This window comes from Astatotilapia calliptera, chromosome 2 (genome assembly GCF_964374335.1).
Source record: "Astatotilapia calliptera chromosome 2, fAstCal68.1, whole genome shotgun sequence".
NCBI lineage: Eukaryota > Metazoa > Chordata > Actinopteri > Cichliformes > Cichlidae > Astatotilapia > Astatotilapia calliptera.
The window spans coordinates 31,642,342-31,657,530 of record NC_137423.1 but is presented as its reverse complement, the minus strand read 5'-3'; the positions used below and the strand labels follow the sequence as shown (position 1 = coordinate 31,657,530).

Sequence of the window (15,189 nt, the reverse complement as noted above, 5' to 3'; positions counted from 1 at the left end):
GGCTGGCAAAAACAAAATGTATTTTTATTCCAAAGTGTTGTGTACATGATCTACATGACCTTGTGTCATTGTGTTGTGTACATGTTTGTTCTGCACAAGTGTCCACAAATTACAGCACAAATCAGCTTTAATGTATATTTTTAATTGTTTTAATTCAATCCATTTCAATGCCTGGGCAGCTTTCCGTAGATTTTCTGTTATGTTTTGTCATTTTATTTATACACCATTTTCCTGGTCATAGGACGTGTTCAGCTGCTTGACTCTTTGCACGCTTGCTTAGACGTGAGGTTTTTATTTCAGCTTTGTGCCTGTGCTGCTATCTTTGCAATGGAAGTGAAGGCAAGATTAATGCCTCTAGCAAACAGCTTACTCTATACCAGGGGCGGGGGAACTCCAGGCCTCAAGGGCCAGTGTCCTGCAGGTTTTAGATTTGTCCTTGATCCATCACGGCTGACTTAAATGGCTAAATTCAACATGGCTTGAACTTTTCCAGTGGCCTGGTAATGAACTACTCATTTAAATCATCCGTGTTGGATCAACGACACATCAAAAACCTGCAGGACACCGGCTCTTCAGGCTTGACGTTCCCCACACCCTACTCTTAACCAAAGACATCTTTAGGGACTGTGATAACAGTTGCTAGTATAGGAACGTAAACCAGGAATGCCTTAATATAAACTATGCACTAGCTCTGCAGTAAAGTCCAATTTGTTGTAAACTCACCTTTAATCTTCATAGAGGGTGAAATTTTTATTACTTTGTATAGATTAGCATTTGAAAGTTTGAGGTTCTACTTTATGCCATTTCTTTATGTCCTTCTTGTCATGTTAAAATATTTAACAACCATCTGTTGTATTATAGTTCCGTGTAAGTAGCTGTCTGAATAGCTAATGGCTTCTGCTTTTGTCTTTATATTTGATTAGTAGTTGCCACCTTGAATTTAATCTGTGCCTTTGACAGTCTTGAAAACCTCCTTTGCTGTATCTGTAAAGACTGTTAGATGAACTGCCTCTATGATTAGTGTTGAAATGCTGCTTAGCTAAATTAAATCTTGCATCACTATAACCAGCATGTGCATTTGATATATGAATAAATGATCAAATGCCAAGACATTGCCAGAGTGATCATTATTTTAAACCTGATCGTAATCTAAGACAGACCAAGACACAAGATAGTAACCAAAGTTTATTTAATTTTGGCATTACGGTCAAAAGATATTACAACATTTTTAAAGAGAGAGACACACACACACGTTGTCATCCACAGCACCACACAGCTTATCTGCCTTTTACACTGTACTGAAATCAATCTTTCCATCACATCCTGTCACAGCTCACTCTTTCGCACACCATACATTTATTTCTCTCTTTAAACATACTCTTAATAATACAATTACTTGTAAAATACACACACATCCTCTTACAAAAGTCACGCATTCAAACACAGGCATGCACACAGTGGGCTGTCTATCTGAGGCTGTTGCTGTTGGGTTGTGATCCAGCGAGGCCGGGGTGGTCTGGACTGTGGCGGTTCTGTGGGGGGGCAGAAACAGAGTTGTCACACTTATAGGATGAATACAGGTGTGGTCTTCACTGCTGCTGAGTGACATGAAGCAGGAGTTTAGAGAGGCTACATCTGCAGTGGGACCCCAGATGGTTTTAAAATTATTGAGGTTCACACACACAATTAAAGACCTTGTTTAGAGATTTGGTGTCTCAGAAAGGACTAAAACTGTGGAGAAAATATGGATCTGGTTTTTGAAGAATATTGTTTAATGTTAACTGTTTTAGCAGGTTAAAGCAGAGGAGATTAAGAACTTGTCAATGCTTTATTGCAAAAAAGCTTAATTATTTCGATCAGGGATTACTCACAATGTTTGATGAAATCTAATAAACAAAAATCAGCAGTAGAAGTCATGGTTATGTTTTTTATTTAACCTAAGAACATTTCCACATGCACAATTTTTAAGAGAACTCAAGGGAATGGGGCTAAACAGCTGTGTAGCCTTAAGAAAATCACTTATCGGTGAGGTTAACTGGAAAGAAAATAACTTGCTAGGAAGGAATAAAGACCAAAATCTGAAGGAGTGGGAAAAAAAGGTGATGTGGTGTGATGAGCCGAAATTTAATCTGTTCCAGAGTGATGGGCACATCTTACAGGTGTAAGAAGAGAGGCAGATGAAGTGATGCATAAATCACGCCTGGTGCCTAATGCACAATCCTGTGGGGACAGTGTTATGATCTGGGGTTGGTTCAGTTGGTCAGGTTGACAAATGTTATGTAGCAACTTTAAGTTTCTAAAAAAAAAAAAAAAAAGTCAGCCAAAAACCTGGATATACTTAATGACTGGATTTTCCACCAATTAATTTTTTGATGGGAGGCTCTTGTTCCAAGATGAAAATGCCAGGATTCAATGGGCTCAAACTGTGTATGAGAAATCGTTTCTACACTTGGATTGGCCACCACTGCATTGGTGAAAAGCCTGCGCAACTCTGGAAGTTAATTTAGTCATTAAAGCTCCAGTTAAATAAAATTTTAAAATAGTGCGATTTCAATTTTTTCTTTTGGTTGAGCAGTGTACATACAGGTATCATCATGGTCATGTAGTTAAAGCATTCAGATCCCTCGACTTTTTGCACATTTGGTGTTTTCCACTGAATTAAGATCAAATGATGCATTTGCAAACATGTAACGGTTTACGTATTTGCCTAAAAAGTGAAAGATCCTCACTTTTGATAAGAGACACACATCCCTTTGTTTTTGTGTGAGGAAGGGTTTTTGGTTTAAAAATAAATAAATATATCTGCCGACTCAAATACGAGGAGCTACTTGAAGTGTCGATCCCTTGTTAATAAGAGATCAGACAAAAGTAGCCTTTAAAAAAATAAAAAATTAAATACAGAAATTAAAATAAACCTGAATTTACTATAATAATGAGATCCGTCTAACTAGTTCAGGTAAAGTTTGACAAATGATCTTACCTTCTTCTTTTTCTTGTCTTTCTTCTTTTTCTTGCGATCGGGATCATCATCTCTCTTTTTCTTCTTTTTCTTGGGATCAGAGTCTGACGGCGTTTCTGTGACATCAAACATCAAAATAAGAAAGGTTATTGAAATGATAATATTTGTACCTTTTTGCAGACATGCATGTGGATAAACTTATATCATACCTTGTGGTAATGGATCCTGCGGTCGATGGTGTTTGTGCTTGTGCTTGCTCTTCTTCTTTGGAGGCTGTATGTGCATCAGTCTGTACTGTTCTGGGAGCTGCAAAGATGTGATGAAAAATTAGTTGCGTACTTAATATGCAAATATGAGAATTAAGATCATTTAAATGTCAGTTAAATTTGAATAATCAGTGTCAGTCAGGACGTTGAAAATGTCTGCGTGAACTTTATACTGCATTGTATTTTGTAGTATGTACCGGTCCTGTGTGTAGTCTGAAGCCTGTTAGCAGAGCGCCAGTCAGTGGGCTGAAGGAGTTTCCACACACTGGAGGCTTATCAATCAGAGAGCGTAATGAGCTGCCGTCCTGTGTGCCCGGACAGTCAATCATACCTGCAGAGAAGCAGAAAAGGTCAAAGCATAAGTGCTCAGCTGTGTTCACAGGTAAATTTAATTAAATATTCAAATCAAAAGAGAAAGAAACAAATAAACTGCTGCAACTTTTCCCCCCCTGGGTCCCCACCCACTCTTTGGTGTGATCAGTTCTTTTTTCACATGCACCCCTCTAGTTTTTCCACTTTTTTGTAGATTCACTCCATTCTGATAGTTTCAACAATATCCCTCCAGGAATTTGCTGACATTTGTGAGTCCTTCTACTGATGTTATGATTATTATTCCTTATATCGATATGATGATTCTCTCACTGATAAATTGTGCAGCAGAAAAGTAGCTGGAAATGCACAGGACGAATCACAATAGTTTCAGAATCACAATAGTTTCGGACTGCTTCGACCTGACATGTAGTTAAATTTCTATGGGAGGTGCATGTCAGGTTATGTCATAACGTTTTAAGAGAAGTTTGCAGTTATGATGTAGCTTCGCATAAAATTCCCACTGATTCCCACTAATATGTTATATCTGTATTAACTAGTTGTGGATCATGGTTTAACAGCTCCATTATCTGAGTACTCATAAAGATCCAAAACAAGAGATGTGATTGGAGTATTACAATCATCTTTACTATCACATCACATTGTTTATGTCCTGTGCCGTAGCAGAAGAAATGGCTGAAGATAAACTACAAAGTGTTTTTCCAATATGAGTTTATTTTGCAGCCAGTTTCATAACAAAAGGTGGCCTGTATAGTACACTTAAAACTAGATAACCAAAACACACAATAATATAATTGGGATCTTCAGGCCCATGAATGACACCTACACTTAGAATTTATTATTTCAGAACTAATTTGGCATTATTAAATGACCCAAAATGACAAACAATTAAGATATCAGAACTTGTGAAACAGGCTGGTGTGGAGGATAGACTACTTGTATAACTGACACTGACACTTGTGTCAGTCCACTTAAAAGGGAGTTATCCTTTCCCACTTTCTCCAAGTGGTTGCTCATACGAACAAGTTCTGATAACTCTCAGTTGTCAATGTGTCCTTTAGTAAAACTCAGTTTAAAGACTTTTTCTCAGTCAGCGGTATCCAACGGACAGTGAGAACCCAGGTTTTAAAATATTTTTATAATATTGCATTTCACAGCTATCAAAGTAAAGCTTTACGGCTACTGTCCAACACTGATCATTATAAGATTGTTACTAAACAGTTATCTGACCACATCTGTGACTGTAGCACCCACCTGGTAACTCTGGCAGAAAGTTGCTGAGCTTCTCCTTCACCTTCTTCCCGCAGAACTTGTTGTAAGCGTGCTCCAGGTTGTAGTGCGTGATGAGGTTGGTGTTTCCCGTTAACTCGTTCCCCACTAAGCACACACACCAAATTCATATCATTTGTAACCAATCTGTACATAAATGTTTGTGAAATAGATGGCCATTTCCAAAGGGAACCTGGGCTACTTCAGGGATGTTCATTCCCATAATAACCGTAGTTACACAACATATTTTTAAGCCACAAAAAGGTGTTAAATCTACAGCATTTGTGTTACCCACTGAATATAAACGCTTCACTGAAAAACACATCGCTACTAACTACAATCAGCTAACTCAATGTTAGCCCACAACCAGCTAGTCAACCTACGTGAGCTAGTATTGTTTACAAACTATTTAAGCAGCTTTAGATTTCGGCTAAAGTTTAAAAATAAAGGACAAATTAAACACGAAGCACCCAACAGTTACAAGAATTCACCAGTACCAGGCAGCTCCCGCAGTAAATAGAAAGGTTCATTCATAGCTCCAGGCTTCCGTAGAGCAGGCCCTTCATCCCCGAGCTGCGGTGGTATCTGACCCGCCATGGCAACTTGGTTTTGCGGCATTGGCGGTGGAGGCTTCCCCGGTCCAAAACCCAGAGACGAAGAACCAGGTGGTCCCTGAGCTTCATTTGACCCGAAAAGAGTTGAAAACATTTCCGTCATATCTACCTTGAATAATACATTTATATGGAAAGAAAATGCCGGGCTCTTCAAGCTTATGGCCTGCTATCTGCGAGGAAGCTGTTCTCCGTGAATTCGAGTGTCAAGCGCTCTGCTCCTCACTTCTTTTCATGGCCACTTACCGTAATGCAGGCAACAAACACGCACTGTACCGTAACTGTCGGTGTAAACAGGACTATAATCACTAACAATTTCCAAAACGTCGTGTTTATTTTCAAACAAACAGGCACAGCAAACAAACTCATTATGTACAATTAAGTTAGTGGACATATTGTGTAATTTGGAAAATCACACATCAAAAACATCAGCGGGGCAAAGAGATGACGCCAGCCTTTCAAACTCTGTCACTGATACCTAAAAATGAGAGATAAGAACACACATAACAAAACTATTAGTACTCAATTTATTTATGTTACAAGTAGAAAAGTTCTATAACAAGTTACCAAATAAAACCATTAAAGCTACACTGAGACTAAATATACTGAACATCCTCATTAGGAATGATAGAAACATAGAATACAATAGAATAGCTACTTTATTGTTATTCAGATCATCAGTTAGTGCGCATTAGAATGCATTTTCAGTGCATTGACTCGCTTTTAATAATAATATAACAAATAAATCTTAAAAAAAGGACCTAAGATGTATATACACACAAATGTAAGAATATGAGAAAAAAGGTCTATATACATGTAACAGCTAAAAAAAAGACTGTATGTGATCATCAAAATAAATATACTGTACAAAGAATATTTTGTATATAAAAATCAAAATGACACAGTTTATACTTCCATACATGCTGAATATGGTTTTTTCATGGATCTTATTATGGACAAGTCATATCTATTCTGCCAATTATCTACTCTCTCTCTCTCTCTCTCTCTCTCTCTCTCTCTCTCTCTCTCTCTCTCTCTCACCTTCCACTCATCAACAGCAGCAGAAATTCGGTGTTCAGTCTGACTGATGCTCTCTCTTCCACCCTGAACCTTCTGTGCTAGAGCAGAATTCTCTGCTTGAATCTTTTTCAGCTCCCGTCGCATGTAGGCCTCCTGCTTTTGATAGTACGGCATCAAAAAGCTGCAAAAGTCCTGCTCAGGGACCCCGCTTGGTCGCCTAAGACAACATTTGAGATGATGAGGGATTAAAATGCTTTGATTGTTAAAAAGCTGAAATAACACAGTGGTGATATGCAGTATAGTAAAGGAAGGCAATATAACTATAATACAAGGTGCAAAGTTACCTTTTCAATCTGATTCACTGACTAAATGAAATTCTTAAATATACAGTTAGTACATTTAATGAAAAAATATTTCCACTTAGTTACGTTTCACTATTTAATTAGATAAAAAATAAGAAAAGAGAGAATTTCAGCAGTTTGGTAAGAAAATGCACAAAGCATATATAATTAAATACTCAAGATTTCAGAAGTTCAAGTGTTTTCAAAGCGGTTTACTGACCATGCAGGGTCTGGACTGTCCTTGGTGGCTCTCTCTAGTTTGTCCAGCTCATTCAGTTTTAACTCTAGCTGGCCTTCTTCAATCAGTCTGTTGATATCTTCCTTCATGAGAAGGAAAACACAAACTTTTATGTAAACAAGTTTAAATAAAGACCAGTAGTAGATCAGTGAATATGGCATACAATGAGTATTTGGACAGCTATACAAATGTTGGTTTTGCCCAGGAAAGTTATTTGGTTTGTCCTGTTGAATGACAAAATGCATTTGTAATACTAATTTTACTGCTATCAGCAAGGAAATTGACAATAAATGTCATAAATGTAATAAATGTCATATATACAATGTATAAAAAAAAGGTGTACCACACATACAGCCTAAGCAATACACAATGCAAAGGAGGCAGAAGTCCTCCCATTTGTTTGTTTTTAAATACAGGGTTTTAATGTAAAATGCTACAGACCTGTATGGTGCTCCGCAGCTCCTCTATGAACTGCTTGTGAATGCTCTCCATTCTCTGAGGGTTCTTACTGTACAGTGGACGAAACATGCTGGCGAATCTGTTAAAACTGTGAGAGAACAGTGTGAACAAAGTAAAGTAAACTATGACTTTTCCTGAAAATGATAGCTAAGGAATAAGTAGATCATTAACATTATAAGACACTACTGCTATGTTAAAAGTACGTTTGGATAGGCCTTCTTTTTTGGAGGACAGGAGGGCAGTGGAATTGTTTGGTTTTCATCTGTAAGTAAAATAATATACATTTAAAAAATAATCATAACAGAGTGCCTGTCTGAAGTGTTAGATTTGTCCAAACCAGAGTTCTGAATAATCGTATTATAGATTTCTTGCTAACAAACACCACAGGATCATTCCTTTGTCAATTTATCTCACTATCTCACATGTGCAAGGACAAAAAATCTGTATGGGAAAGATACACTTCTTAAAAAGAAATATGTCAAATTCAAGTCCAATATTTATCATAAGTGATCATAAGTAGTCTTCTAGATAACAAAGAATGTAAAATGAAAAAAAAATGCTAGGGCTCTTAAACAGCCCAACCTCCATCCCTTATTTTTATTTATTTGTTAAAAATAATAATAATAACCCTATGATTTTGCACAATTCCCAACAAGCTTCCCTCTGTTTTACCCCAGAAACGACAACAGACTACACAAACTGCAAGTAAGCTGTTCATCGAATGTTTTTTTAAAGCTGAGGTTCATTAAATATGAAGCTTTTAACACACTTAGTTGTTAGTTTTACTTTTTAAGTCCCTTATTGTATTACTTTTTAAAATTAATCTCGCTATTCCAGGGTTTTTAAGCTATTAAGTTTTATGTTGTTTTTAATGCCTCGGTGTTGTGACACAATGAGTCCCCTAAATTTAGGGCTAGATTGAGGAAATATCTTATATATACTCTTGGGGTATTCTAGGTTATTATACTGGAGTTTTATTGGCTCACTTGAGATAAATTAAGACTGTATGTGTTCTAATAATGAGATCTTCACACTTGGTTTACTGTTTATTTAATGACCACCACCTTTGTAACTATTTGATGAGAAACGTTCAAACCAGCTCTCACCCCTGTTTATATCCTTCGTGCAGAGGTAATATCATGACATACGTGTAGTTCACCGTAAAAACAAGGTAATAAACACAACACCCAACACGTTACCTGACATCTTCGATAAACCTGTTCAGGCTCTTCTGCATGACTTTGTCAAAAAGCTTCATCCTCTTGTACCGAGCCTCCGCCTCCGCTGTCGGTTTATTCGGCATCTGTGAGGAAGCTTCTCCTGTCGCTTCATTAGCCTGGCTTTCAGCTGAATCTTCCGCACCAGTTTTAACTGCACTGTGCACTTCTGTTGCTGACTTACTTTCCTCCATTTTTCAGCTGCCTCTGTTTATGTTTTGCAGCGCCCGCCAAATCTACGGCGAGCCGCCGGACCCAGAAACGACGCCGCCGCCCCCATTTGGCACATGCGCACTGTAACACCGTAGCTCAACAGCTCCAGCTGTCATTTCTCCTCCAACACTCTGTCGCGGTGGTTCGTCTTCTCCGTCAGCATGGGTTTACTCACGGGACTCTGCGCTTTCTTGTATCACTTACCTCAGATTTACAAATGGCTGCTCAAGCCGTACTATATCACGTCCTTCCTCTTGACCATCTCCTTCGTGGTGGTGCGAAAGACTCCAGGTCTTTGCGAGCACCTGGTGACCCAGCGCGAGGACGGCAACTCCTGTGACTTTGACTGGGTGAGCATAGTGGTGGTGGGGGAGCTGCGGTTACCTTTGGTGGGGCTAATTAAGCCTCTGAAATATGAAATAAATAGAAGTAGTAAATAAACTTGACACAAAGTTGTTGTTTGTTTGTTTGTTTTAATGATTTTGCTCCTTTTGTTTTACAGAGAGAGCTGGAGATCCTCATGTTTCTCAGTGCAATAGTGATGATGAAGAACAGGAGAGCTAGTGAGTAGTCTACCCCCCCCCCCCCCCCCCACACACACACACACACACACACACTGTCTTATGTGTAAACCTACTGATGAAAGTGTGTTTACACTATAAACTGTCACATCACAAAAAGTGGCCCAATCAACCATGTGGCCAATGATCCAAACCACTCAGCGAATCATAGGAAGCACCGGGATATGTTGTGATTTATTTGTTGACCTTAACTTTTTAGATAAAGTCAGGAAGGTCGCTTTGTTTGTGTCTTTATTACATGCTGCTGTTAATCTTTAACCACACAGTCTGATGTTTAACTGTTTCCACTCCTTGATCTGATAAGCCATTTGAGAGGAACCCCCACTCTACTGAGAACACACATCTGTAAAGTGATTCACTGTAAACTTTGGGTTTGTTGTGTAAACATTAAGGGAGTGGGAGGGGTTCACTTACACACTGCAAGGTCAACAGTATGAAGGTGTTCCTCCACTGTTCATTCATTGTTCCCTGCTCTTTGTTTCCTCAGTCACAGTGGAGCAGCACATTGGGAACTTGTTAATGTTCAGCAAAGTGGCCAACTGTATCCTCTTCTTCAGGATGGACATTCGGTTTGGCATCCTCTACCTTGCACTGTGCCTCGGTCAGTGGTCTGTCACAACCACCTTTAAAATTGTGTAGTGTAAACTGTGTCTACCAGTGGTTCTTAATTAGAAAAGCACAACTCTACTGCATTAACCATCCCCAGTCTTAAGGCAGTGATGCTGCACTCATTCATTAGTTAAAGAGATATGTTAATGAGAATAGGAGTGGTCTTTTGTTTTGTTTTGACATGCCAAATTAATCAGCCCTCTGTATTCACCTTGTACTGATATCTAAAGCTCATCAAGGGGTTTCTCCTTGAGCCAGTGTTTCTGAGACATAATGTGCAACAGCAATTAGTTCCCATTTCTGTTACTGCTGTAAAAAATGATCATTAATCTAATGTACTTGAAGCTCATTCCACTGATAAAAGTCCTCACACTTTTGACAAATTTTTCTTCATCTGAATACCATCCAGTGGGAAGTCGGTGTTATCACTGTACAGAAAAGTGACATCACCAGTTTTCTTGTATATATTTAGATTATTTTCCAATGCAGGTGAGGTGCAATGAGTATTTTTACTCTGAAGTCCTGAATTTTTCATCTGGCAAAGATTTATGTATTTATTTTAAGAAAAAGCTTCACATCTTCTCTGTGAAGTGTTCTCCTGGTAAAGCAGCAATCTGAGCCCTGTTTAGAAACTTCTCTGAGCTTTCTGCAATCAGAACTTTTTATTAACTGGCCTACAGGTGGTGCCATTGTGTAATTTATAAAAACGGTGTCCTTTACAACCCCCCACCCCCCAACAAAAGAAGAATTCATTCAAAGTCAAATTTATCTTTATAGCACATTTAAAAACAGCTGTTGACCAAAGTGTACACCTAAAATAATCAAATTACATAAAAACATAGGACAAGATGGCAGAATTTAAGAAAGGAAACATAAAATGAGAAAACTTAAATAAGAAAAAACACAAATAAAAATGTTTTTTACCAAAGTATCATAGGTGAACAGAGACTACCACTGGATAAACTGTAAAATGTACATTGTTTTTATCCTTTTTAAGCTCATCAGTCTGTTTATCTGTGTATTTTCTGCAGCATTTGTCATGACCTGTCAGCCACCTCTCTACATGGGCCCAGAGTACATCAAGTACTTCAGTGACAAGACCATCGACGTGAGTCCTGTCTGATATCAGCTGACCATTTGCATGTATAGTAGTGCCACTGGTCTTTGTAATGATAGATAAAAACAAAAGGGGTGGGAATTACTTACAGTTACATCAGTTGGGAGTGTTATTTTATTTGAAAGTTCATGGAGTGATTGAGTCTATTAATCATTTTGTTTGAAATTAGAGCAGTTTCCATCAAACACTGAAATCCAGTTATATGATATTATATTAATTGTATGTCTGACATTTAAAAATTCCTAAACTAAAATACCAAAAAAAAGTGAACTCTCTAACTGATCATGCCCTGCTCAGAGGGGTGGGTTGGTTTGAGTGTAACTTTGTGTTCTTCACTCATTAGGAGGAGCTGCAGCGGGACAGTCGTGTCACATGGCTCGTTGAATTCTACGCCAACTGGTCCTCTGATTGTCAGTCGTTTGCTCCCATCTTTGCAAACCTTTCTCTCAAGTAAGAAATCACACTCTTTACTTCAGTCGCATTCAGGTTTTCTAAGGTTAAATATTTCAGAACATAATTTTTTTTAAATCACCTGGTTCCTACCAAGTTTAAAATGATTTGAATACAGTTTCAAATAGACACGTGTCATAATACACCATGTCATTAAATACTTAATAAAAATTGTGCAGGAATTTTGCTTGGACAACTGTTCTTCACAGCATTGCTTCAGTTCATTGAGGTTTGCAGTGAGGCAGTTATGCACAGCATTGAGGTCTGGATTCGACTGGGCCATCGGAACACTTTGAACACTTTGCAGTCATTCTGTTGTAGATTTGCTGCTGTGCTTGGGATCATTGTCCCGCTACATGACCCTTTTTTTGACCAAGTTTAGTTTTTTGGAGAGATGGGTATACATGTGGAAGAGTTCATGGTCCACTCAGCGGAGTATCCAAGTCCTGTGGCTGCAAAACAAGCCCAAATCATCAGCACTCCACTACCGTGCTTGACAGTTGCTTTGAGGTGTTTGTGGCTTATAAGCTTTGTTTGGGTGTCTCCAGACATGGCGATGCATGTTATGGCCTGTTACGACCCCCACTGCTAGGGGACAGGGAGGAATAACATACATAAGCATACATACACAGGAAACTAAATGAAGAAAAGGTTTAATTGCAGAAATTCAAACTGAAAACCGACAGGGCTGCATTCTGCAGGCCACTGTGCAACCAGTTAACATATAATACGATAACACAGACGAGGGTCAAAGTTAAGGTTTAACTAAGGCAAATTCGCATCACAAAACTCCAATCAAACTAAGTTCACCCATATACCAAGGTTAACAAGCAAAGTTCAACACTATGAACAGGGTTTAACAAAAAGTTCAAAGAGGGAGGCACGAAGGGCAAACTGCATGTTCAGTCCTAAGCAGCAGCCCCTGAGTGAAGACTTTCCTTAGCAGGAAAGACAGGTGTGTGTTGATACGCACCTGAACGCTTCGGACCAGAAAAGCTGCCAAAACATCTGTTTTTATGGATCTGCTACCCAACTGCTACTTACCCTCTTAATTTCTTATGGAAGCTGTAAGGATGTGCTTAGTTTATCACACACTGCTTCTGCATTTTTGTTAATGACACAGTAAAACACGTCATGTGGTATTGTTCATATGAGGTAACATTTACCTAAATTTTAAGACTTGCTAAGGACCAAATTATTTTTTAATTATGTGCTGATATAGAAAAGAAGAAGAGTCTAGATGATATTTAATCTCAGTCAGGGTTTCTTATTTGAAAACAGAAATGACACTAAGTAAAAAAAAAAAAAAAGATCCAAGATGTTAGTTAACATTTTGAAACAATACCCTTGCAGATACATTATGCCTGATTGTTGCTGGTGTCCCTGTTGTAGAGTCACTTCAAATGCAAGATAATGTAATTTACTTCATGTTAGAGAAACAGCTGTATATTTGTCTCAAATGTCTCATGTGTCGTCCTTTATATTCTGCAGTTACAACTGTGCTGGACTCCGCTTTGGGAAGATAGACATTGGTCGCTATGAAGAGGTTTCAAAGAAGTCAGTTTTGGGGGGCTTTTTTGCCTTTAATAAATGGTCTTTAATTATCCAGTATTGCTCGATTCTTTCTAGAATTCTATTGACTGGTATTAACTGTCTTTCTGAACAGGTACAGGGTTAGTACTTCTCCTCTGGCCAAGCAGCTACCTTCAGTTCTGCTTTTTCAAGGAGGACGGGAAGTTATGAGGCGTCCAATGGTGGACAGCAAAGGTAGAGCTGTATCTTGGACCATGAACGAGGTACGTCTATTCAGATTGTAAGAAAACACATGAAATAAGACCTGAGTAGATGCTGCTTGCTTACACATGCAGACAGTATAAATACATTTTATATCACCCACAGGAGAACATCATCCGAGAGTTTAACCTCAACGAGCTCTTCCAGAAATCCAAGAAGCTGAACAAAAGCCATGGTTCGAAGGAAGAGGAGCAGAATGGCTCTCAGCCACAAGAGGGTGGCGAGGAGCTTCCTCCTGACACCGACAATATGGAGCAGCCAAAAGAGAGCAAGAAAGACCAGTGAAGAGGAGAGGGGCTGCATCAAGTCTTTGCTTTGCTCTTAACATTTCTGTTACTTTCCTTATTGTAACAGCCAAATATTTTTAGTTTAAGGGAAGAAAACAGGCTCCACTACCACAAGAAATAGTCTCTACACTGTAAGTCTTTATTGTGGGGAAATACCCATAACCGCTGATCTTATTTAAACGATCTGTGTGTGATGCAGATTGAAGCAGCAGCGATTTTGGAGCATTTTATTACACTAAGTTATTGACGAACAAAAAAAGATTTTTGCTAATTTTTTTTCCACTTTTGTCAACGTGTCATTGGTTCTTTTGCTGCCTGTATTTATTGACTGGTTTGTGTACTTTTGTGTCAGAAAAGCCAAAGTAAAAGCTTGAGGTGAAACAAAGTAAGACTGCGTGCAATGATAAAATCCAAGACACATTCTCTTTCAACAGTTTGACCTTTTTATTCTGACACGACATCTTTTTAAAAATTCTTTATAAGGCCATTTTGGAATTTTTTTTTTTTAAATGTTCTCATTACAGATAGTTGAAACTCGTTCCATTCATCACAGCCAACAACAGCAATATTTTATCTCACATAGAAGTTACTTGCTATACTCACATAGGTTCAGGTTGTTCAGTGGCCACCATCCCTTGGCCAGAGTGGGAAGAAAAAAAAAAGTCAACACAGGTTCTCTTTATTTCTCTGTACGACGGCTGCTTTGTGCCATTTGTGATATTTTTTTTTTCTGGATGCCACTCGCACAGAAACCGGATGGGCGTTTGACAATAATCTCACAAGAATGCACGCCAGAGAAGCAGCAATGAACCGAAAAATAAAGTTTTTTTTAAAGAGTCACATGCACACTGAAGACACAGCCTGGTAGGGTATAAAACTCGTACTGAACAGTGATATTTGTGTGCTTCAAGCATGTACTTTCTCCCCCAAAATGATGTGCCATGTTCCCTTTAACATTCTGCAAACACTGCTGTGGGCCTTTACAGAAAAAAAATAAATAAATAAGCTTTCTGTAATGCCCAATCGTGAAAAACAAACACACTCCTCTTCTGATTAATCCCTTTCTTAACATGGCTGTGGGTATCAAAGTGAGAAGTGTTCCTTTTAACAAGAAAAAAAAAAGCAAATGAAGCAAGAAATTCTAAATACTTAAAGAAAAGTGTAAAAAAAATTAAAATAATTCGAAAAAATAAAAACATGCTTCACTACGAATGGTCTCAAGGCAAGGAAAATAAACAAACCCCAACGAACACACTGGCCAATTTCAAACCAGTCCCTCTTACATATTCAGTGGCATGGCATTAAAATTTAATGAAATATAACCATAGTTTCTATTTTCTCTTTAAAAAAAAACAAACAAACTATCTGGGACTGGTTTGAAATCATGTACAGAACTACAAAGTTTCTTTCCACTGGTGAAATAAATAA

The 15,189-nt window shown here is 38.3% G+C and overlaps 3 protein-coding genes across 4 annotated transcripts; 1 reads left to right on the top strand and 2 right to left on the bottom strand.

Annotated features, from left to right (window-relative positions):
- Positions 1 to 1,172: 1,172 nt before the first annotated feature.
- Positions 1,173 to 5,755, bottom strand: med19a (mediator complex subunit 19a). Of its 2 annotated transcripts, none has more exons than XM_026142461.2 (6): positions 5,322 to 5,755; positions 4,810 to 4,932; positions 3,423 to 3,556; positions 3,169 to 3,265; positions 2,981 to 3,075; positions 1,173 to 1,532 (listed from the first exon to the last, which is right to left on the bottom strand). In XM_026142461.2, the coding sequence occupies exons 1-6, from the start codon at positions 5,539 to 5,541 to the stop codon at positions 1,467 to 1,469; spliced, it is 735 nt and encodes a 244-aa protein (XP_025998246.2). In that variant the 5' UTR covers positions 5,542 to 5,755; the 3' UTR covers positions 1,173 to 1,466. The 2 variants fall into 2 exon arrangements, with proteins under 2 accessions (XP_025998246.2, XP_025998237.2); XM_026142452.2 differs by having other exon boundaries at positions 5,316 to 5,689.
- On the bottom strand, positions 5,751 to 9,003 carry pmf1 (polyamine modulated factor 1). The gene is made up of 5 exons (XM_026142470.2): positions 8,693 to 9,003; positions 7,476 to 7,581; positions 7,017 to 7,117; positions 6,477 to 6,672; positions 5,751 to 5,913 (listed from the first exon to the last, which is right to left on the bottom strand). The coding sequence occupies exons 1-5, from the start codon at positions 8,902 to 8,904 to the stop codon at positions 5,848 to 5,850; spliced, it is 681 nt and encodes a 226-aa protein (XP_025998255.1). The 5' UTR covers positions 8,905 to 9,003; the 3' UTR covers positions 5,751 to 5,847.
- Positions 8,788 to 14,146, top strand: tmx2a (thioredoxin-related transmembrane protein 2a). Its single transcript, XM_026142439.2, has 8 exons — positions 8,788 to 9,273; positions 9,426 to 9,486; positions 9,992 to 10,105; positions 11,145 to 11,221; positions 11,574 to 11,680; positions 13,172 to 13,237; positions 13,347 to 13,476; positions 13,580 to 14,146. The coding sequence occupies exons 1-8, from the start codon at positions 9,085 to 9,087 to the stop codon at positions 13,757 to 13,759; spliced, it is 924 nt and encodes a 307-aa protein (XP_025998224.2). The 5' UTR covers positions 8,788 to 9,084; the 3' UTR covers positions 13,760 to 14,146.
- The last annotated feature ends 1,043 nt before the right edge of the window (positions 14,147 to 15,189 follow it).